This window comes from Grammomys surdaster, unplaced genomic scaffold (genome assembly GCF_004785775.1).
Source record: "Grammomys surdaster isolate TR1022 unplaced genomic scaffold, NIH_TR_1.0 100, whole genome shotgun sequence".
Taxonomy (NCBI): Eukaryota; Metazoa; Chordata; class Mammalia; order Rodentia; family Muridae; genus Grammomys; species Grammomys surdaster.
Genome location: NW_021604579.1, coordinates 4,660,505 through 4,683,999, shown reverse-complemented (window position 1 = coordinate 4,683,999; position 23,495 = coordinate 4,660,505). Strand labels below are relative to the sequence as shown.

The following is a 23,495-nucleotide window of genomic DNA, read 5'->3' as shown; positions in this document are numbered from 1 at the left end:
AACTCACTCTGTAGACCAGGCTGGCCTCGAACTCAGAAATCCGCCTGTCTCTGCCTCCCAAGTGCTGGCATTAAAGGCGTGTGGCACCACTGCCTGGCTCAGTATTATTAAAATAGGAAAAAGACAGACAGTCAGACACAGATACAGGGGCTGATATATCTGGGCCTGTTTGTTGTGCTGATTTCCCCAAAGCCCTTCCTGAAGGGAGGTAGCATGGTCAGATCTCAATGACAACGTTTGTCAGCATCAGCTCTTCTTGAGAACAAACTATAACATCTTTCTCAGTTTTTAATCTATTCAATCATTTATTTGTTCATTCATTTATTTATTTATCAGTTTTTATTTGGTTTTGATTTTTAGGGGGACCTGAGGCAGGGAATGTTGTTTGTTAAAACAGAATATTATATTGCCCAAGCAAACTGCAAACTTGTAAGCTTCCTGTGTCAGGCTCTTGCGTCATTTTTCAGCTTCTGATATGAATACCAAAGCAGCCCTTAGTATAATAAGGGTCATGCTGCAAATGAGACAAGTTATGATTCTTAAGGATTCTATCTAGCTGCCTCTTTCTTTCTGACTGATACGGAAAACAGTTTATATCTTTACTATTGAGCTATTGAGTAGCTGTTTCACCTTCGTGTAGCTCTGAATCCCAGTAGAAAGTTGTTTAACGAAAAAGGAATTTATTGCCTTCTGTATAAGGTGAGTTTTTTGGGGAGGTGGGGGTTGTTTTGGATTTTGGGTTTGTTGTTGTTGTTGTTGTTTTCGGATAGAGGACATAGAAGAGCCATGTTAGAACCTCAGATTATTCACCCGTTCTTTTTTTTTTTTTTTCTTTCCACAGACTCTTTATCCAGACCAAGACGAACAGTCTTCACTAGAGCCATTGAAGGTCGTGAGTTACATTGGCAGGACAGCCACCTACAACGAATAATCAGCAGTGATATCTATACAGCTCCTGCCTGCCAGCGTGAAAATGAGCGACTACTCTTTAACTCCCATGGCCAGCCACTGTGGCTTGGTAAGTCTAGCCCTCCTGTGTTCCAAGAATATCAGGTTCCAATCCCACCTGTACCAGGCCCACATGAGCCATCAGCATAGGTCCCAGCAATACTAGCTACAATTTACAGTCTGTCCATCTCTTTTGGAGCATTTATTACCAATAATAAATAAATCAGGTCATCTATTTGAGGCCTACTTCATTTGTATGTATGCTTAGCTGAGATATAATAATCTCAAGTGGAAATATGTATCCTTTCCCTAAGCTTTGGGAAAAAGATAAAGCAGTTGATACATACTGAAGAGTGATAACAAAAGCCACTAGATATCAGTTCACATATTTTCAGTTATCTGTTACTAAGCAACATTATATTCTGCTCACAACTTTCATATTTTGCTTGCACGATGGGAACCAAGGAGGTAGCTTGGTCAGTAAGAACCAGAGTTTGATCCCCACAGCCCATGTAAATAATCCAGGCATGATAGTGTGTACTTATAGATTCCAGTACTAGGGAGGCAGAGACAGCAGATTCCAGCCTAGCTTAGCATAATTGGCTAGTTAAAGGATAGTGAGAGATTTTGTCTCAAAAACAAAAAAAAAGCCAGCAAGATGACCTAAGTTTGATTGCTGGAACCTCCATACACATGGCCCTACACTCACACACATAGACCAAATACATGAATGAAAAAAAAGAAACATTTTAAAAATTTTAAGAGGTGGATAATGTCTGAGGAGTAACACCCAAAGTTGTCTTCTAGACTCCACGAATATAAGCATACATGTTCACACACACATAAAAATAACACTGTTTGAAACTGCAGTTACTCCATGCTAAGAACTAGGATGCAGTCTGTGTTCATTACCAGGCTGTCTTCTTTTCTCTGTCTCATCTTCCTAGCATCCTTTATAACAGGATCGAGCTGTCTGATCTAGTTTAAACTTCTCCTGAAATAGTTATCTGGTTTACATCAACTTGTCCTTAGCTTTGCTAGAGTGCAAAAATATAAAATTCTAAAATATAGCTTGGGAGCCTGGTGTGGTGGTAACTTAACCTCAGAAATTGAGAGACAGGGTAGGTGGATCTCTGTGAGTTAGATGCTATGTAGCAAGTTCTAGACCATACTAGCTAGGGTTCAAGACTAGCTAGGGTTACACAGTAAGATTCTGTCTCCAAAACCCAACTAACTAAATAAAATAAATAAGCAAGCTAAGGGTGTCATTACAGTATAGAAATAAATGATGTATATCTGGGAATTGGAAACTACTTCAATGTCCAATAATATGGAATTGATAAACTAGTAGATGAATAGTCAGTGGGATGACATGTATTTATCTTGACTGTTGTACAAGAATATTTAGTGCCATATAAAAATATTTACAATGTACTTACTATTAAGTTGAAAACAATTATTATAATATCACAATTCTGATTTAGAAATTGAAAAACCTGGATAAATATACATGAAACTATAAAGAGTAGTTATCTCATTTTTATTTTGTATTTTCCTTATTTGTATCTTTAAATCTGCATTTACTATGTTTATTGTATATGTTTGTGTGTGCACATGTATTTGTATGTATGTGTGGTTACACGTTCAGATGTGTGGATGTGAAGGACAGAAGTAAATATCAGGTATCTTTCTCCATCTCTCTCCACTTTTTATTTTGAGACAGATATTTCAGTCTTTTCCTAAACCAGGGTCTTAGCAATTCAGCTAGACTAGCTAGCCAACAAGCCCCAGAGATCCTCCTGCTTCCATCTCTTAGTTCCAGTTATTCTGTAATTTTCAACATTAGCTCTAGAGGAAATGACAAAGCAAAAAGAAGGCTTGTTAGGATCATTCCCGTTTTGAGAAGTTAATAGTTACTGGGCATGGTGGCCCACTCAGGAGGCAGAGGCCAGCAGATCTCTGTGTACTATCTTTCCAGGCTATCTGTAGCCTCATAGCTTAGCTCTAGCTACCTTGAACTATTTGCCATACTCCAAAGAAATTATTTAGACTTTCTTTATGGTCTTATTTATATGTGATTGATCATATATGCTCTTTGTTAAGAAAGTCTTCCTTGTTTACCTCCCTGATCATAATCATTCTTGTCCTTCAAGCATAACTCAGATATCTTTGGTATAGGTATTTGTCATGTCAGTGTCCTATCATTGTCTGTTTAGGTTTCATTCATGAGAACCTTAGTGCAGCTGTCACGTCTTCTCTATTTTTGTGCTTCCTTTGCCCAGTATACTACCTGGCATATAATATAGGTCCTCAGGAAACATTGGGTTATTAAATGAATATATTAATCATTTGATAATGAAGCTAGACATGATAGTACATGCTTATAATCCAAAAACTTGAAAGCAAGGGGAATCGGGAATTTAAGGCCATTGTCAGCTGCATGTTTAGAGTTCACAACCAGCCTAGGCTACATGACATCCCACCTCCAAAAATAAAACTAATCATTTGATGCTGAGGCTTTTCCTTTAGACAGCTAGTTGCTGCCTCCACCAGGTTCCCATAGTGCATGTTCACGGAGAATCTGCTTTTTATTGTTCTATTTGTATATCCCTAAACCATCACGCTGAGGCAAGAGGAACCCTTTCAAGATGGCTTCTTCCACTTATATCCTCAAAGATAAAAAACATAGTCCCTGTTCTAAAGCCAAGTTGAATCTGAGAAACTGGACTGAACACAGGCCCCTTTGTCTGTCAGACATAGGACTTTCATGATTTAAAATTTTAACTCAAATAAAATATTTTCTTCCTTCCTGGTAGAGCATGTGCCTACAGCCTGTGCTCGAGTTGATGCGCTACGATCACATGGGTATCCAAAAGAGGCTCTCAGACTCACGGCGGCCATCATTAATACTCTGAGGTTGCAGCAGCAGCGGCAGCTAGAGATCTACAAACATCAGAAGAAAGGTAAGTGATTAGGAATCCTCTAACATCCTGGTATCTAAGGATGATAAGGACCTGCAGGAGATAAAAAGACAAAGAACCTAATTTTCACTCAGTACCATGACCTTGAGAATTCCATGTAATTCTACCGGCTGAGTGGAGTGCCTTCACGCTATTCCTGTGAATCTCAGCTTTATTTATTGTCTGTAAAATAGGAACAATGAGCCTGCTTTTCACAGGAAGCTTCCAGGCTTCCACATGGAAGGCCCACTAAGACCTGGAGAAGATGGCTTTTGAAACTTGTAAAGCTGTCTTCATGTATGAACTGCCAGCAGACAATATAAACTAGACCTGGCTGGTATGTTTTTCATCAGGACAGTCAAACAAAGACATGACAATAAGAGGAGCTTTTCTTTGATTTTCTGGTCAGGGACTGACTGATGCTGATTAGGAAATGAAAGCAGAAGAAAAGCACATTCCCATCTCTCTGTCTAAAACTTGAAACCCACTTATTTCCAGAGTTGTTGCAGAGAGGAACGACAACAATCACAAACCTGGAGGGCTGGGTGGGCCATCCCCTGGATCCCATTGGCTGCCTGTTTCTCACTTTGACTGAGGCCTGCCGCCTGAATGATGACAGCTACATGGAGATGTCAGGTACAAGGGTCAGCCTGAGACACACCATCTCTCTGCCAAACTCTGTGGTCTGGCTGTGTGTATCCTGCTTCCCTGCTTTACCTTACTAGCTTTCTTAGGGGAATAAGAAAGGTTAGAGGAATTTTAGGAGTCAGAGGAAGAATGTTCAGAGCAGTGTGTGTGTGTGTGTGTTAAAATATTCATGGCAGTGCCCATCTGTAACCACAGCTACTCTCAGTGGGCTAAAACAAGAAGATCATTTGAGCTCAGGGTTTTAAGGCTAGCCGGAACACTCCCCCACCCCTCTTCTTCCTCCTCTTCCTCCTCCTCCTTCATTTTTTTAAGCTAAGTATGGTGGCTCAGGTCTATAATCTCAGCACTCAGGAGGCTGAAGCTGGTGAATTTCAATAGAAAAGTTCATCTTGGACCACATAGTACAAGACCCTGCCTCAAAAAACAACACAAAGTAGGGGGCTGGAGAGAGAGCTTAAAGGTTAAGAGCACTTCCAGAGGTCCTGAATTCAATTCCCAGCAACCACATAGTGGCTCATATCCATCTATACTGTAATCTAATGCCCTCTTCTGGCATGCAGGTATACATGCTGACAGAGACGCATGCATGTTAAATAAATAAATTTTTTAAAGAAACAACAACAAAGTATCTTTTCTTTAAAATCACATAATACTCTTAGTGGGATCTTGTTGCACTTTCCCTTTGGCTCTCCAATCCTTGTGATCTCTGCTGAAGAATGTAGACAGTGCTAGGTGTGATGGCACGCATCTGTAATCCCAGCACTTGGTAGGCAGAGGCAAGCAGAGCTCTATGAGTTAGAGGCTAAACTTGTCTACACATAACAAGTTCCAGGCTAGCCAGGGCTATGTAATGAGACCCTGTCTCAAAAGCAAACAAGTTTAAAAAAAAACCTAGACAAGACACATAGAGTGTAGTATGGAAGATCCTTGGACTCTATTAAAGTATGGTGGTACATTCTCAAAGGGAGAGTGGACGGTGGTCAGAGGGGCCATTGCACAGCAGAACATCTTCAGAGAAGGAGCAGTGACTAAAGAGATTACAGTTTTAAGTAGGTTTTATAGTAAGTATTTCTGAAACTGCTGGAACAGACATCTGAGGGGCACCTTCCTGTCAGGTGTTAAGAAAGAAGGCAGTTGGTGGTGGTGGCACACGCCTTTACTCCCAGCATTGGAAAGAAGAGGCAGGCGGATTTCTGAGTTTCAGGACAGCCTGAGTTACACAGAGAAACCCAATCTTGCAAATGGAAAGGAAGAGGAAGAGAAGGAGGAGGAATAAGAAGAAGAAGAAAAAGGAGAAGGAAGAGGAAAAAAGGAGAGAAAGAGTGTAGACAGACCATGATAACTCTTTATTCTTACCAGGAAACGTCTAGCTAAGTAGTCATTTTTCTCCCACAGAATAAAATGCCATTTCTGTACCCAGGGCCAGAGATAAGCCTCATTTCCCACCCAGCTCTACTTTCTTTATTTCTTTTTTAAAGAGGTATCAGGTCCCCCTAGAGCTGGAATAGGAAGTGGTTTTGAGCCACTTGACATAGATGGTAGGAACTGAAGCCACCTCCTCTGCAAGAGCAGTAAAAGCTCTTTACTGCTGAGCCACCTCTCCAGCCCCAGAGCCAGTTCTTCTGACTAGGAGTCAAATCCCTGAAGTTTGAGACCCTCATTTTACAACTGCCAACTATGAAGGAGTCAGTCCCCAGCGACCTTTAAGCCTGTCAGCATCTAACTAGCTTCCTAGCTGCACTCTGATTTTCTTTTAACATTTTCCCTCTTGGTGGGTTTGTACCAATTTCCCAAACAGAAAACAGCAGGCTAAGTGGTCCACACCGAGTCTAGATACATGATTGTTCTTCTTCCCCATGCTATCACTGGGTTGAATTTATTTGCATTTGCTTTAGTATTAGTATCTCTTACCACACTATCAGCTACTTGCAAGCAGACATTGACTACTCTTCATGTGCTCCTAGCATTACCTGCCATTTAATTGTCTCCCAGAGCTACTTAATAGAAAAAGGGTGGGGGAGAGAAAATCAAGATCTTTTTTGTTTTGCTTTTGAGATTATAATATACTGCTTCTCCCTCCCCATTCTTCCCTCCAAACCCATACACATACCCCTTTTTATTCCCTGTGCTGTTCTTGAACCCGAGGACTCAAGCCATCCTCTCACCAGTGACCTACCTAAGAAGCTAAGACTACAGGCATAGGTTATCATACCCAGCTAGGATGTTGGGTCTTAAACCACTGTTCACGTCCTGAAATCCTTAGTGGAGTATATATAACATCACAACATAGAAGATGCAGGTGTTTCCAAAGTAAGAGTGAAACTGGATGGAGTCAGGTATCTCTTAGTAGATATAAAGAGTTAACCCAAGCCAAGCTAGGACAGGCCTGATTGTCTTAATGTCCTGCAAAGGGAATCCACATCTTTAGTCACCTTCATCGGCACAACGGACACTTAGCTTAAAAGGCCTAAAGCTGCACTTGCTTTATCTGTTTACCACTGACATACATTGCTCTTCTAGAGTCAGACTCTGGAGAAACCTAGAACAATGAGATGCTCTCATCCCCTAAAGGTGCTCACATTGAGATAATGAAAATGGACACAAAAACAATTACGATTCTATTGTACATTGGCAAAAAAAAAAAAAAAATAAGACTTTATGCTTCCCTGCCTGGCCTACCCAATTTGTGTGTTATGAAGGGATGATTTTTTTTGTGTGTGTGGTTCTCATAATCTTTTTTCAAGTGTATTTTTCTTACTGCTTTGAGGTTCTGATTTAGCTTTATATTGACCATTAAACAACTGATATCCCAAAGTGGGACAGGCAGAAACACAGGAAAACCCACTAGACCTGTCCTAAGCAACCTGGTACACTTGTTGTCCTCAGATATGAGTGAAAGCAGACTTCCTGTGTACCAGCATGTACCTGTGGCTTCAGGCTGCCCCAACAGCAACGAGTCATACCTGTCATTGGCCCTGGAAGTTGCTCTGATGGGCATGGGTCAACAGAGAGTGATGCCTGAAGGCCTCTATGCACAGGACAAGGTATGCCGTAATGAGGAGCAACTCCTAAGCCAACTCCAGGAACTGCAGCTAGATGACGAGCTAGTACAGACACTACGGAAACAGTGCATCTTACTACTGGAAGGTAAGAAGAGAGGGGGCTATGGTAGCAACACCTTTAGTATGACTCTAGGCTCCCCTCTCTGACACAGCACACTCAGAAATATTTATGACATTAAAGAGTAATGAAGGTTAGCATACAAATTCAGATGGGCTCCTGGGCTCACAAGTCTAGGCTAGAATACACATATAAAAATAAACAATCAATCAAATAATAACTGACTGGCTCATCTTCTTCCTTCAGGAGGCCCCTTCAGCGGTCTAGGAGAAGTTATCCACCGGGAGAGTGTCCCCATGCACACCTTTGCAAAGTATTTGTTCTCAGCTCTGCTGCCTCATGATCCAGACCTGTCTTATAAGTTAGCCTTACGTGCCATGAGGTGGGTAGCCCATGTTTAGCCTGATGCCTCGGCCACAGCAGACATCTTCAGTGCCTCTTTCTCTGCCTATCCTACCCTCCTTTCCCCTTTGTCTCTTTCCCAAAACCAGGACCTAGGTATTTTTATATGAGCTAGGCTCTGGGACTCTTTATTAATGAAACACTTGACCCCTCCACATATTTAGGGTAAATTGTCTGAGCAGGCCCCCCCAATATATAATAGATATGGCACCTCCCTGTTTTGGAACCACTTGGGTAGCCTGAGAAGGGATTTATATCCTAACATAACTCCATTCAGTCATGGATCCAGGTACAGGTTCTCAGAGGAATATAGGAAAGCAGAGATAAATATGTATACTCCAAGACTCAAAAACAATGCTCTATAAGAATCTTGTTTTCAAACAAGAATAGGATTCCTGGTTTACATATGTAGATCTGTAGGATATAGCAAACCATATAGAGAAAGAATTTTAATTAGGCCATAAGACTGAGAGAACTGTTTAGCTAAAAAGGAAATTCCTTAGCATATGTTTCTTATGCTCTTCGAAATAACCCAATGGCACTGTATATGTCTGTCAAATCTTGTTATAGTGGAAACTGTTCAGCTCGAGGTTTCCAAGTACCCAAGCACCTGCCTGACATATATTGTGGGTTTAAAACCCTTCAAAGCTCTTAGCCTGTCTTTCCCTAACCAATTCCTCCCCAGCAGAAAGCAAACTTCCCTAAAGAGGGTCACAATGGCCAGAGTCTAAATGAAGCTGATGGCACTTCCTGGGTCTTCTAGGTTACCTGTTCTAGAAAACTCATCTTCTGCAGGAGACACTTCCCACTCCCATCATATGGTGTCGGTGGTGCCCAGCCGTTATCCTCGCTGGTTCACTCTTGGACACTTGGAATCACAGCAGTGTGAACTGGCCTCCACCATGCTGACTGCTGCCAAAGGTAAGCACAGGTAGACATTAGATCCAACATCCCCACTATGCCCACCCAGAGCCCAAAGTCTCCTGAAAAAGAGAAGCTATGTGTTCGGTGTTGGCAGGAGCAATGGGGATCTTCATGTTGACTGAAAGAGCACCTGAATTCAGACCAGAATATTGCCTTAGTTACTTTAAAATCATAAGACCCTGAATATATAGAATCAAATGACTTTTGCATTTCCTAAAAAAAAAAAATTATTTCACATTATGTGTCTGTGGACATGAGTGCCAGTGTTCAGTGAGGTCAGAGGTTTCTGATCCCCTCACAGATGGAGTTATAGGTGGTTGTGAGTCCCTGATGTGGGTTCTACAGACTGAACTTAGGTTCTCTGCAAAAGCAATATGTTCTCCAACCAAAACCCATCTCTCTAGTTCCACATTTTATTTGTTTATGTTTATTTGTTGTTTATTATTTGTTTGAGACAGAGTTTTTTCTATGTAGGCCTATCTGTCTTAGAACTCACTCTGTATACCAGGCTAGGCTGGTATTCACCCAGATCCTCCTTGCCTCTACCTCCCAAGTACTAGGATTAAAGGTGTGCACCACCACACATGGCCTCATAATCAGATGATTTTTAAGTTAACTTCTAAATGTAATCTTCCATCTGATAAAGTCAATTTAGTTTTCCAATCTCAATTTCAGAATCTATATAATGGAGATCATTATGAGTGACTTCTCAGCCTCAAAGCCCTATAACTTCCATACTAAATCAGAGTGTGTGATTATTCTACCACACTCTGTTAAAGGGTAGAGTACGGGCTGACTCTGTGCCCTTGGGAGCTTATGAAATCATGTTAGCTCTGCAGGCTTCATCACAAAAAGAAGTGAAGAGAAGCTGTAGACAAAGAGCTGCAGTGAGACCCCAGCCGCTGTGGGCCCTGAGCATTTTGTATCATGATACTGTGGACTTTTATTTTAAGATGTCTTTTTATTTCTCTTTCTCTTTTGTTTCTTAAGACAGGGTTTCTCTGTGCAACTCTGGCTGTCCTGAAACTTGCTCTGTAGACCAGGCTGGCTTCAAACTTGGATCCACCTTCCCCTGCTTCCCAAATGTAGGGAGTAAAGGCTGTTGCCAACCACTGCCTGGCTGTGTTGTTTTTGTTTTTTCTTTTTTCTAATTAAAAATATCTTTGGTGGTGATGGGCCTTCAGAAGTTAAAAGAGGCATCGGATCCAGGGAGCTGGACTATAGGCTTTGTAAGGTGTCTAATATGGTTGTTGGGATACAAACTTGGATCTTAATGGTGGAGCAGCAAGTGCTCTTAGCTAACAACCTGTCTCTCCAGCCCATGAACTTGCCTTTTATAGATGTTTTGGAAGATAAACTCAGAAATGGTAAATCTGCAGCATGGAAGTTTATTTCTTTTTTTGTTTGTTTGTTTTGTTTTTTTGTTTTTTGTTTTTCGAGACAGGGTTTCTCTTTATAGCCCAGGCTGTCCTGGAACTCACTCTGTAGACCAGGCTGGCCTCGAACTCAGAAATCCACCTGTCTCTGCCTCCCAAGTGCTGGGACTAAAGGTGTGCGCCACCACTGCCCGGCAGAAGTTCATTTCTTTATCCACCTAAAGTTGTGGCAAAATAAGGTTATTTTGTGACCATCAATTTTAATATTATATTAATATATATAATAGTATATTTATATATAATAGTATATATTTCTGTGTCAGTAAGACATAAAGTGTTAATATCTCCAAGTTCAAAACCCCTCAGATCAAGTACAGTATTGATTATAAAAGTGTGTTTTCGACTCAGTGTAAGAATTTATATCCCAAATATACAAAGAATTCTTAAACTTATCAAGAGTCTGGGGATACAAGCCAGTTGGTATGTGCTTAGCATGCTTGAAGCCCTGGGTTTGAGCTCCAGCACTGCACAAACCAGGCATTGCAGTACACATCTATAATCACAGCATTCAGGAAGTAAAGGAAGGAGGCTCGGGAGTTCAAGGTCAGACTCTGCTACATAAGTTCAAGGCCATCCTGGAATACATGAGACTATATTTCAGATTGAGATAAATCAATTTGTCTCCAACAACAACAACACCCAGAAAGTTAACAGCCCAATCTTAAAACTTACGAAGCCAGAAGTAGCACATGCCTTTTTAATCCTAGTACTCAGGAGGCAGAGGCAGAAGGCTCTCTGAGTTTGAGGCCAGCCTGGTCTACAGAATGAATTCTGGGACAACCAGAACTACATAATGAGACTCTGTCTTAAAAATAAAATAGGGCTAGAACTTTTCTTCCAGGAGTCCTGAGTTCAATTCCCAGCAACCATATTATGGTTCACAACTATCTATAATGATATCTGATATCCTCTTCTGTCATGCAGGCATAGATGCAAGCAAATGGAGCACTCATATACATGAATAATCTTGTTTGTTTGTTTGTTTGTTTGTTTGTTTTTTAAAAGATTTATTTATTTATTTTATTTATGAGTACACTGTCGCTGTCTTCAGACACACCAGAATAGGGCATCCAATCTCATTATAGATGGTTGTGAGCCACCATGTGGTTGCTGGGATTTGAACTCAGGACCTCTGGAAGAGCAGTCAGTGCTCTTAACCGCTGAGCCATCTCTCCAGCCCCAAACAATTAACTTTTTTGTTTGTTTGTTTGTTTTGTTGTTTTTTTCAAGGCAGGGTTTCTCTGTGTATCCCTGGCTGTCCTGGAACTCACTCTATAGACCAGGCTGGCCTCGAACTCAGAAATCCGCCTGCCTCTGCCTCCCAAGTGCTGGGATTAAAGATGTGCACCACCACCTCCCGGCCATACATGAATAATCTTTAAAAATAAAATAAAATTAAAACTGACCAAGGAATTGAAAAGATATTTTGCCAGAGAAGATCTACAGATAGCAAACAAGCATAAAATGATATATATAAAGTATAAAATGATATTCAGGATATTACTAGGAAATTGTAAATTAAATCAAGATACCACTATATACTGTTAGAATAGCTAAGATCAAAATATTGACAACAGCATGGAACAATAGAAATGCTCTTGCCGAGGGAATGTAAAATAGCACAGCCACTTTGGAAAACAGTTTGGCAGGGTTTTGGTTTTGTTTTGTTTTGTTTTGCTTTGTTTTGTTAACAAAGCTAAATGTAGTCTTAACATGTTCCAGCAGTCATACTCCTAGGTATTACCCAAAAAAGTCAAAAACATATACATACTCAAACCTACACAGGAATATTCATGTATCTATTCATAATTGTCCCCAAAGCAACCAAAATGTTCTTTACAAAGTGAAAAGATAAACTGTGATATATCCATACAGTGAATTGTTATCTAGCAATAAAACAAAATAAACTTCACACACAGGAATCTGAATGTGTATTGCATATTCCAAGAAGCCAATCTGAAAAAGCTATGTGATTCCAACTCAATAAAATTGTAGTTGCTAGGGTCCAGAAGAAATGGGGAAAGGTTTTAAGAACACAGGAGTTTTCAGAGCAGTGACACTAGCCTGTATGACATTGTGATTATGGATCCATGAAACTGTGACACAGAGACAATGTACTTTAAAGTATGAACTTCACTTAATATTTCAATTGGGTCACCAAATATTTTTGGGAGAGAGGAGGGGCTGGAGTGATAGCTCAGTGGACCTGGGTTTAATTCCCAGCATCCATATGGTAGCTTACATCTTCCAGTTGCAGGGAACTTAAGGCCCTCTTCTGACCTCTGTGGGTTCCAGGTGCACACATACTACACAGATCTATATATGGAGGTAAAACACCAATATATACAAAATAAAATAACTTTTAGAAAAAAGATGGGAAGCCGGGCGGTGGTGGTGCACGACTTTAATCCCAGCACTTGGGAGGCAGAGATAGGCGGATTTCTGAGTTCGAGACCAGCCTGGTCTACAGAGTGAGTTCCAGGACAGCCAGGGCTACACAGAGAAACCCTGTCTCGAAACAAAAAGGAAAAAGAAAAAAGATGGGAAAGGTGAATTCATGTGGGTGTCTAGGAACAGAAAGACCCACCATTCATTTAGAAGAGACAGCTTGATCAACCAAAAGAGATGGTAGCACTCAGAAGCATTGGGTTTAAATTAGGATGGTTCAACTAGTATTTGCTGTAATCAGCTTACTGTCTCGGGGGAAAAAAAATCCTGCCTCTACCTTTTCCAATGACTATAGGGGATACGCTGAGGCTACGAACTATCCTGGAAGCAATACAGAAGCACATCCATTCTTCCTCCCTCATCTTCAAACTAGCTCAAGATGCATTCAAGATTGCTACTCCCACGGACAGCAGTACAGACAGCACTCTGCTCAACGTAGCCCTGGAGCTGGGGTTACAGGTACGAGTATGACACCACTGTCCCAGCTTTAGGTTTCTAGAGTAATGACAATTGGCAGAAGGTATTCCAAGAGGGATGAACATGAGCCATGTCTGAATCTTTTTGTCTTCCAGAATCTAAGTTCTATGGTAGACAGAAAGTAGGGACTCTATAAAAGTGGCCTCCATTTTAAAGTTAAGGCCAGAAGTAAAATAGTTTTAGGCACTATAGGGTCCCCATCTTCTCTATCTCTACCTTTCTCCAAGTCAATTAAGGTACAATAAGAGTCTTATCTCTTGTCAGTCTTGAGGAAGGCCTGTGTCTAGTGAGAGGGATAGGGAGAAATTAAACATATCCACACAGAGAGAAAAGACCACTAATTCAATAATGCAAACATTTGCTATTGAGTTGGAAATGTATCTCATTTGATAGAGTGCTTACCTACATGAAATAAGACTTAGGATGGACCCCTACCATTGCATAAACTGGGCATGGTGAGATACATCTTTAATGTTGGTGCTAAGGAGGTAAAGGTAGAAGGATTAGAAGTTCTAGGTCATGGAGAATTGAAGACATGAGACCCTGTCTCAAGCAAACAAAAAACTACCTACAGCATAAAAGAATAGTATGAGGTAGAAGGGAGGAGAGGATCTCACCCTTAGGCATAGCCCACTGGAAAGGCCTCTTTTGTGTCCAGGTGATGCGGATGACCTTATCAACCCTCAATTGGAGGCGCAGAGAGATGGTTCGATGGTTGGTTACTTGTGCTACAGAAGTGGGTGAGTCTCACATCTCCCTCTTCCCCCTGGGGAGTTTCTAGGCCCGACTTTTGGGACAGGACAGTGAATCCTTAGAGCAGTCATATTTCTATTCCTGGTGGCCTGGGAAAGGATGTGCAGTTAGAAGACAGCCTCCGTGTCAGCCAGCCTAAGCTCTCATTGCTTGGACCATATCCTGATGTCAACAGCACTTTGATGACCCTTTGTGATTAGAGAAATGTCTGAGAGAATGATTTCAGCCACCAGTCCCCATGTTCTCCCTAGGGAGGGAGTTGGCTCAGTGGTTTGGTCCCAGTCTCTATCTATGCCTCTGAAAAACCACAGACAACCTGGAGGCTTGGGAACCATTCTAGAACCCAAAGCCCCATCACAAGACTCTCCTCAAAGGCACTATGTCAGCTAGAACCCCTAAGGAAACCTAGGGCCCCACCTTGAGGCAGACAAACCTGGGGCTCTGTTCCTTCATCTTTATGAAGGGCTGAGAGTGTAGCAGATAGCTTCGGCTCTATGGGCTGGGTCTGGCCATTTGGAATGCTCCCCTTACTCTGGTTTGCCTCAGATCATCTCAGGGCTGCTAAGAAGTAGGGAGAACTCATCTGTAGGCCAAGTTCAGACCCCAAATCTGGGCAGACAGATTAGGACCAAGTAGCTACTGCTGACCTCAGGTTCTCCCTGACAGGTGTGCGGGCCCTGGTGAGCATCTTGCAGAGCTGGTACACACTCTTCACCCCAACTGAGGCTACAAGTATTGTGGCTGCCACAGCTGTCTCCCACACCACTATCCTGCGCCTCAGCCTTGACTACCCACAGCGGGAGGAACTGGCTAGCTGTGCTCGCACACTGGCCCTACAATGTGCTATGAAGGATCCACAGAGCTGTGCCTTGTCAGCTCTTACACTTTGTGAGAAAGACCACATTGCCTTTGAGGCAGCCTACCAGATTGCCATTGATGCTGCTGCCGGCGGCATGACTCATTCACAGCTCTTCACCATTGCCCGCTACATGGAGCTCCGTGGCTACCCGCTACGTGCCTTCAAGCTGGCCTCACTGGCCATGAGCCATCTTAACCTGGCCTACAACCAGGACACCCATCCAGCCATCAATGATGTGCTCTGGGCTTGTGCTCTCAGCCACTCTCTGGGCAAGAATGAACTGGCAGCTCTCATCCCCTTGGTAGTGAAGAGTGTGCACTGTGCCACTGTGCTTTCTGATATCCTGCGACGGTGCACAGTGACTGCACCAGGCCTGGCAGGCATCCCAGGCCGCCGCAGCTCTGGAAAGCTCATGTCAACGGACAAAGCTCCACTGCGCCAGCTACTGGATGCAACCATCAATGCCTATATCAACACCACACACTCTCGCCTGACACACATCAGTCCCCGCCACTACGGAGAGTTCATTGAGTTTCTGAGCAAGGCCCGTGAGACCTTCCTACTGCCTCAGGATGGTCACTTGCAATTTGCCCAATTCATTGACAACCTCAAACAGATATACAAAGGCAAGAAGAAACTGATGCTGCTCGTTCGGGAGCGCTTTGGCTGAGAAAGAGGATAACTTGCTGCTAGGCAGCCTGGGCTCCGAGGTCAGGACAAGGACTCTGAAACATCTGTCCACCCTGAGAGGACTTCTGGCTGAGCCAAAAGTACCACAGACCTAAGGATGAGGAGAGTCCAACTGTAGCCAGTATTCCTGCCTCAGCAAGCTTCTCACTCCAGCTCTACTGTTCTGGAGGAGCTGGACCCTGCAGACCGGTCAGAAGCCCCCACAACATGTCACCTCACGCCCCTGTACCCTGCGTGTCCTGGCCATTGGCCCCACTCCCTTGGCAAACACAGAACACTGTTCCGTCTCAGGGATTGCTTAACCAGAGAAAACAGAAGCATTTATGGTACTGTAAATACTATAGTATATGTGTTGTCAAGCATTGTAAAGCTCTAACTATTTATAATTCTGACTCTGATGTGACGGGCACTTAAAGTAGCTGTGGGTGGGAGGATAGGCTTGTTTTCTGAGGAGACTCACAACCATTTCTCAGGTTTCCCGTACAAAGTATATGCTGTTGGTAGTGGGGGCGGCAGGGAGAAAAATGGACAATTAAAATCCAAGTCTTGTCTGTGCAGAAACTGTGGCCTGACAATAGGACAACTAGCCTAGTGGTCATTGAGGAGCAGAGGTCACCAGCGAGCTTAGATATTTGTCTCACAAGCTTGTGAACACTGAAGCTCCTGCCTCTGCCTCACACTCAGGAGCCTGATGAACACATGAATAATAACAAGTGCAGGGAGGAGACAAAGGTCCAGGAAGCCACTGAGCTTACAAGATACATCTGCTCTGGTCACCTTTATGTTAGAGAATCTGCTTTCATCTCCAATTTGTATGAGTACATACCTGTATGAACATGTGTCTGTGTACAAAGATACACATATGCATACCTGTGTCAGTGTTGTGTGATATGTGTTAGACTGGGTTTCATTTGTGTATGATAATACATACCTAGTGTTAAGTGTACTCATGTCTTCATGTTTAGTGTATGTGTGTATCCTGGCTCACACGGGTACCTGTGTGTAAGTGTTTGTGTCTGAGTGTGTGCCTGCTGACCATGGTGTGTCTTTCATGTGAGTAGTCTCTACATGCAGTCTGGCAGTAACTTCACACTTGAGGATCTGCGTGAGTGTGCCTTCTTTCTGCCGACTCTCTCTTGCCCATCCATTCCTTATTTTCTTGCTAGCTGAGCACTGTTATGCATCTGTGTGCCTCCCGTTTACCTTCTCTCAGCAAACACGTTTCTAAGCACGTGTCCCTCTGCTCTTAAGACTGGCCACTTTCGCTCCATGGTTCTTTTTTAACACAACCTGATTTCTTCCTCCAACTCTCTACCTCAAACTTCCTCTGTCTACTTTCATCATAATCCCATTGGTAGCTCATTTGGAGGCTGAGGCTGGTATTCCTTTAGACTTGCCCTTCCTAATTTCTAGTTCTAGCCGATAAGCCCCATCTTAGCCCATGCTGACCTCCACAGTGTATCACGTTCGTACTACTTCATGACCCCTATGCTTAGCCTGGAATTGTAGGAGGTAGCAAGGGCATTCAGAAGACTCGGTCACTGTTTACTGTTTTGTGTCTTAGTTCCTGAGTTGGGTGGGGTTTGATAGGGAAGGGGTGGTGTAGCTAGAGTATGGACTAAGGACCTTTCTGTCAGATTTACTTTATTTTTCTCTTTGAAAACTACTTGTCATCTTTTTTATTCCAAGCTGACCAGTAAGTTGTATTCACTGTTCATGGCTACTAATGTGTTACTGTCCAGCCAAGGGCCCCTACACTGTCTCAGCCCAATGGGTTGGCGAAAAAGCCACTCCCATTTCTGTATCATGATTGCCCTTTTTTTTTTTTTTTTTTTTTTTTAGCAAGTATGTGAACTCAGTGCTTTTCTATGAATAAATCATGGATCACAAAAAACATTTTCCTAAAAGCAGAAATTGTGTTGTCAGTAAGTGAAGCCCTTCTCTCCTTTGATGGGACAGGGAGCTGGTTGGGCCTAAACAGAGATGTACACTAATGGACAGATGGAAGAGTCCTCACACCACACCCACGTCCGCGGCTCTAAGGTACATCTCAAAACCTTGTCCTAGGAAACGGTACTCTCCTAATATCCCATGATAATCAGGAGCAAAGATTCTGAGAAAACCAGTGGATATACTCAGAAAATAATGCAGAATGAACTTAAATACCTTTGGCTTCAGAGACCTTTTTACCTAAGGCTCCAATCCTAAGCAACTTAGCTTTGTATCTTTCTGCCCTCCCATACTATGGTATCAAAGCTAAAGTCTCCTTAGCTCCTCTTCCCCTCCTGAACTCTGAAGTGTTTTATGGTCTTCTGTGCCCCTTTTGAGCTATCTTCTCCTTCCTTAAGAGACACAAAGCCCTATGTTACAGGGACCCTGACCCTTGTCTATAAATGCCACACCCCCAACTAACTGGAAAGCTGTACCTAGTATCATCTCACTCCTGAGCTTGGATGGCTGATAGCATAAGCATAGTGTGAGCCTGGTGTTAATGCTGTAGTGCATGCTCACTTCTCCACTGATACCTGAGCCCAGACTTGGGAAGAATGCGCAGAGGAAGCCTAACAAAAGAACAATGGAGCTGGGCCTGGTCCTACAGGCCTTTAATTCCAGCACTTGAGAGGCAGGTAGATAGATCTGAGTTTGAGGCCGTGTGTGTGTGTGTGTGTGTGTGTGTGTGTGTGTGTGTGTGTGTGTGAGAGAGAGAGAGAGAGAGAGAGAGAGAGAGAGAGAGAGAGAGAGACAGAGAGAGAAGGGGTGGATGGACAGGAAGGGAGGAGGGGGGCTTCAGAAAGAACTGAGGATAAGGACATAAGCCTTTACAAACAAAGGAACAAGGTAGACTCCAACTCCTTTTATTCTCCTTGAAACAATCTGTGTTGGTGGCACTTGAGCAGAAAGGCATATACTTAATTCTGTCGAAGCAGACGTGAATGTTTGTGTACAGCATCCACAAAGGCTCCTACACGTTCTGGGTCCATGTCAGGGTAAAGCCCATGTCCTAGGTTGGCAATGTAGCGTTGTGGCCCAAAGTCATCCAGCATCTGCTGTACCAGTCGACCAATCTCTTCCTAGAGAACCAAGAGGGTACTGTCTAGAGGAGAGGTCAGCAAAGCTGTATCCTCCCTACACACACACACACACACACACACACACACACACACACACGTGCAAGAGTGCTTCCACACAGTGTACTGTCATTAACAATTTATCAGATGCCTCCTATGTCCCAGACACTAAGAAAATAGAAATGAGGAGCCTGTGACTTGGCTCGGCAGGTCAGGTGCTTGCTATGCAATCCTGATGACCTCAGTTCAATCACTAGGACCCAAAAAAAGTAGAAGAAAACTGACTCCACGAAGTTGTCCTCTAACCTCCTCATATGTACCATAGCATACAGACCCAACACACAATTATAATAAATATTACCAAAAAATACAAATGAGAGCTGGGTGTGATGGGGTATGTCCATAATCCTAGCACTTTAGGAGAGGCAGGAAGATAATAAGTTCAAGGCCAACCTCAGCAACACAGTGAGGTTGAGGCTAACCTGGGCTACATGAGACTGTTTCAAAAAAGGGAGGCAGAGTTAAGGACTTAACTTAGTGGTAGAAAGCTTGCCCAGGAAGCACAAGGCTCTGGGTTGGGTCCTTAGCTTCAGGGAGTGTCCATGGGGGAGGGGGGGGGAAACAACAGACAAATAGCCACAAAAATAAAATTTAAATTTTAAAAATATCCTGCTTTTTTAGAGTTTACATTGTGTGTACAGAATTGAGGAGAGGGGAAACGTGTAATAAAACTATACATACATGATCCCAACCATTGCACAGAGGAAACCTTGTACACACATGTTGAACCCAGTTATTACCTCAGATGCATACAAGGCACAGGGATCCAGATTCCCCTGCAGAGTCACTGTCTTCCCGACACGCTCCCTGGAAGCAGAGCCATTGCCACATTCTTACTGCATTATTTGGGGATTTTACCCCTCCACCTCAGCCTCTCCTGCCCAACTCCTCCGTCACTTACCGGGCTTTCTTTGGAGCTACTGTCCAGTCAAGTCCAACTACCTCATAGCCAGCCTGGGCCAGCTCTTCCAGGGCAAAATGTCCATCCTTAGCAAATATGATCTGGAGAGAAAGCAGATCTCTGATGCTAAGCCTTTCTTGGGTGTGCTTCTGCTGCCCTCCAGTGGTGATTTCAGTCTATGCAGGCTGAGTGCTGCACCCTTCACTCAACCTGTCCCAGTCCTCACCATGGGCACTGGTGCCAGGCCTGCCTTCTGCAATCCAGCCTTCACTCTCTTGGCCACATCACGGATGTAGGGCAGTGCAAATTTGCTGAAGAGCTCGGAGCCAAGATGTCCTGCATGGGACTCAAAGAGCTGCAATGCCTGTAAACAGGTGATAAGAAAAACACACAAAGAGGAAGTACCTCAGGCTCCACACACACATGATGTCTTAATTCTCCTCAGGTGACTTTAAACCCTGACACATTCCCCAAGGCTAGGAGCTCAATTCCAGTCAACAAGTTTTGCCTTAAAAGAAAATAGAAGCCAGCAGTGGTTGTGCACACCTTTAATCCCAGCACTTGGGAAGCAGAGGCAGGTAGATTAAAGTTTTACCTTCTCCAGATCCTAATAGCAGCTTCACACTCCAAACACTCAGACTTAAGCTCTGCTGACAGTTTCAGGAAGGGCTAAGAATCTAAATGGTCTCAACCCGTGGGTCACAACCCCTTTGGGGTGGAAGGATCCTTTCACAAGGATCACATAATAGATATCATACATATTAGATATTTACATTACGATTCACAACGGTAACAAAATTACAGCTATGAAGTAGCAACAAAATAATTTTATAGTTGGGGGTCACCACACCATGAGGAACTGTATTAAAGGAAGGTTGAGAACCACTTTAGATACTCTAACTAGATCACTGAAGGAAAAGTAACATCCCTGTTTTCTCCAGTTTAGGAAACCATTGCTTTGGAACCTGACAGACCAAGGTGCAACCTATTTGTCCCTAAAGACTCACCTGAGCACCAGCAGCCACTTGTCCTATTAGATATGGGACCAGAGCATCAGTGAGTATGCCAAGCAGCTTGTGACTAGCCTGTGGCCTTTGGTAGAGCCATCGCTTGGCCTGAGCCATGGTACTTGAACTGCCGCCTTCAACCATGTATGTCATCAGGGTCCACTGCAGAAGGATGCAGATGGCAGAACATAGGATCCCTTGTCTATTCCAGACCTACTAGCCTGACCTCTTCATGCTCCCATCCACACCCCTGGGTGGCATTACCGGAGCACCAGCAAAGCCAATCAGTGGCACACGTCCAGCCAACTGTTGTCGGGTAAGAGTGATGGCTTGGAACACATAGCCTAACTCTGAAGCCACTGCTGCTGGATCCCGTAGACGCTCTAAGTCCCGCTCTTCTCTTAATGGCTCTGGAAAGCTGGGTCCTTTGCCAGGTACCATGGTCACCTCCATGCCCAGTGCCTTAAGGGGGAGAAAATATCTGGGTACACAACCTGGAACTCAGGGAAGGGTTCTATTTAACACATGAGACAAAGAAAAGACTAAACCCCCCACAAACTCCATTCCTAGTGTTTTCCTCTTCCCAGTTATGTATTTATCTTGAAACCAGACAGGACAGAGGATTTCGAATAAGTGCTTGTCTCCCTCTCCCCTCTTTCTTTAAAGCCCATATTCCAGGATCAGGACTGAGTACCAGGGGTACAACAAGGATGTCAGAGAAAATGATGGCAGCATCCAGAGGAAACCTTCGAAGTGGCTGCAGGGAATAGCAAATAGGTTAGTAAAGTGATACATTGAGGGCATAACCCCCACCCTTGTTTGTGGGGCCCTCACCTGCAGAGTCAGTTCACAGCAAGCCTCAGGAGATCGACAGGTGCTGAAGAAGTCCTGAGCAGCCCTGGTTTCCCTAAACTCTATAAGAGGACATGAAGGACAGGACTCAGCCATGAGGTCTTCCAAATTTATCACCTTCCCCTGAAGAACTTCACCATCTAGAATTTCAAGTTTTATCTAGACCATAGCTTTGACCCTGACCTGGTAAGTATCGACCTGCTTGTCTCATGCACCAAACGGGAGTATAGTCTGTTTCCTCTCCCCAGGCTGCTCTCAGGAACGTGTCATTCTTCAGCTCCGGAAAATTCTGGAGTCTGGAGATCAGGTGGAAGGTACAGGTAGGAGTAAATGTCATTATGCTAGACTGGGGTTTGGAGAAGGCACAGGTTCAGTCAGGCTGTTATCTGCCCCCTCCAGGCCTGCTTGCAAACCATGGCTCCCACCCATCCCGCCTCCTCTCTATCAAGTAGCACACAAGCTCCCAGGAGGAGGGCCCCACTAGGGCCTCTTTCCTACACATTTGTCCACTTTCTCAAACTCAATGAAGCTAGAGGGACCAGGGAAATGGAATAAAAATCCAGTAATGAAGTTTCGGGAAAAGGAGTTAATTTCGAGAATTGAGCAGCAAGCTTCTGAAGCTGGGAATCCCCAAAACGAGAGAGAAAGGGTCAAAGCTGATGGTCCCAGGTGCTAGTTAGAAGTTCTGAGTCACTTCGAAAGAAAGTCTTGGAACGCAGTCCCTCAAGGTAGTCCCTGGAATGGAGATTGCGGGAAGAGGGGGGCAGGGAGCGGGAAAGGTTCCGTTCCATGATTAGAAGATTTGGAACCTCAGCGACTTGGGTTCGTACTTGGAGATCTCCAGAAAATAAGAGTTTAAGTACATATCCCTGAATTGGAAGACTCGGATCAGAAAGCAACGTAGCCACAGTGCGTGCAGCAGAAAACTCACCCCAACCCGTTCGCTTCCATGGTAAACAGTAACTGAGCGGTCGCCGCTTTAATCGGAGTATCCGCCCCGACAGTCCAGGCTCCGCCCCTTCCTGAAGCGAACCCTGGGCGGCGCCATATTGAGAACCACGTGACCAATCCAATGACAGCTGTGGGGCTGCCCTCCCTGATGCCCGTAGGACCCCAACAATTTTTTATACCGTAAAGTCCATTATTGCGACGCAGTAACAAATGACCCCCAAAAAAATGACTTCTCAATACATGTTTAAACTTTTCTCATCTGTGGTCTAGAACTCCTGAAGACTTAGCACAACCCTCGCTCTCACTCACATCTAACAATGTTGTCGGGCAAATGAATGATGCAAAAGGCTGTATAGGAACCTAAGATTTTAGACTTATATTACTAACCAATTTGTAGGAATGATAGAGTTCTGAGCGAAATAGGGACCGTTCTACCAATCGTTTAGGAAACCAAAAATTGGCAATCACATTTAAGTGGGCAACGATTATTAGCCTCCCAGAATTAGAAGCAGCAAATAGCATCTATCCAGAATGACTGTACATTCTTGTCAGTGACTGGGGAAGGGGTCATTCTACCAAACATTTAGTCACCCACCCCCTAGGATAGATAGTTGAACAATTTTTATAAAATTTCTCAAGAGTGGTGTGGTGGCTCACTCTTTTAATCCCAGCAGTCGGATGATAGAGGCGCGAGGATCTTTGAGTTTGAGGCCAACCTGGTCTACAGAGTGAGTTCCAGGACAGCCAGAGTTACACAGAGAAACTCTGTCTCAACAAAACAAAACAACACAAGACTACCAGAAATATTTCTTTAAATGTAATATTCATTGACAGGAAAACAAAAACAGGAGGGGCCAAAGCAACAGAGTAGATCGAATTAAGACTTGATCAAGGCTAGTAGCACTAGCGCTAGTTAAGAGGATCGCGAGCTCGAGATCACCCTGGGCTACATAATGAGCCCTTACCCTAAGAGTCTAGTTTCGATTCTGAT

General features: G+C 43.6%; 2 protein-coding genes across 3 annotated transcripts in view; one reads left to right on the top strand and one right to left on the bottom strand.

Moving 5' to 3' along the window:
• The window catches only part of Zswim5 (zinc finger SWIM-type containing 5), a 110,188-nt gene extending 94,543 nt beyond the window's left edge, over positions 1-15,645 (top strand). Inside the window, exons 5-13 of the mRNA XM_028785590.1 lie at positions 842-1,018; positions 3,765-3,911; positions 4,407-4,544; positions 7,443-7,703; positions 7,923-8,058; positions 8,842-8,999; positions 13,182-13,345; positions 14,022-14,103; positions 14,783-15,645. Coding sequence (XP_028641423.1) covers positions 842-1,018; positions 3,765-3,911; positions 4,407-4,544; positions 7,443-7,703; positions 7,923-8,058; positions 8,842-8,999; positions 13,182-13,345; positions 14,022-14,103; positions 14,783-15,645 — 2,126 coding nt within the window. The remainder of the gene's footprint in view (positions 1-841; positions 1,019-3,764; positions 3,912-4,406; positions 4,545-7,442; positions 7,704-7,922; positions 8,059-8,841; positions 9,000-13,181; positions 13,346-14,021; positions 14,104-14,782) is intronic.
• A 2,859-nt stretch (positions 15,646-18,504) lies between these two features.
• Positions 18,505-22,561, bottom strand: Urod (uroporphyrinogen decarboxylase). Of its 2 annotated transcripts, none has more exons than XM_028786488.1 (10): positions 22,485-22,561; positions 21,737-21,849; positions 21,536-21,615; positions 21,396-21,458; positions 20,966-21,163; positions 20,702-20,863; positions 19,921-20,058; positions 19,695-19,795; positions 19,534-19,600; positions 18,505-18,736 (listed from the first exon to the last, which is right to left on the bottom strand). In XM_028786488.1, exons 1-10 carry the CDS (start codon positions 22,502-22,504, stop codon positions 18,575-18,577), a joined length of 1,104 nt encoding a protein of 367 aa, XP_028642321.1. In that variant the 5' UTR covers positions 22,505-22,561; the 3' UTR covers positions 18,505-18,574. The 2 variants fall into 2 exon arrangements, with proteins under 2 accessions (XP_028642321.1, XP_028642311.1); XM_028786478.1 differs by having other exon boundaries at positions 21,737-21,899; positions 22,485-22,518.
• Between the last annotated feature and the right edge of the window lie 934 nt (positions 22,562-23,495).

Coding starts and splice junctions, on each gene's coding strand:
- Urod (XM_028786478.1), bottom strand. CDS start 21,890: ATGACATTTACTCCTACCTGTACCTTCCACCTGATCTCCAGACTCCAG. Junction 21,459..21,535: donor GCTGTGAACTGACTCTGCAG/GTGAGGGCCCCA, acceptor TATTCCCTGCAG/CCACTTCGAAGGTTTCCTCT. Junction 19,601..19,694: donor GTAGCTCCAAAGAAAGCCCG/GTAAGTGACGGA, acceptor CTCTGCTTCCAG/GGAGCGTGTCGGGAAGACAG.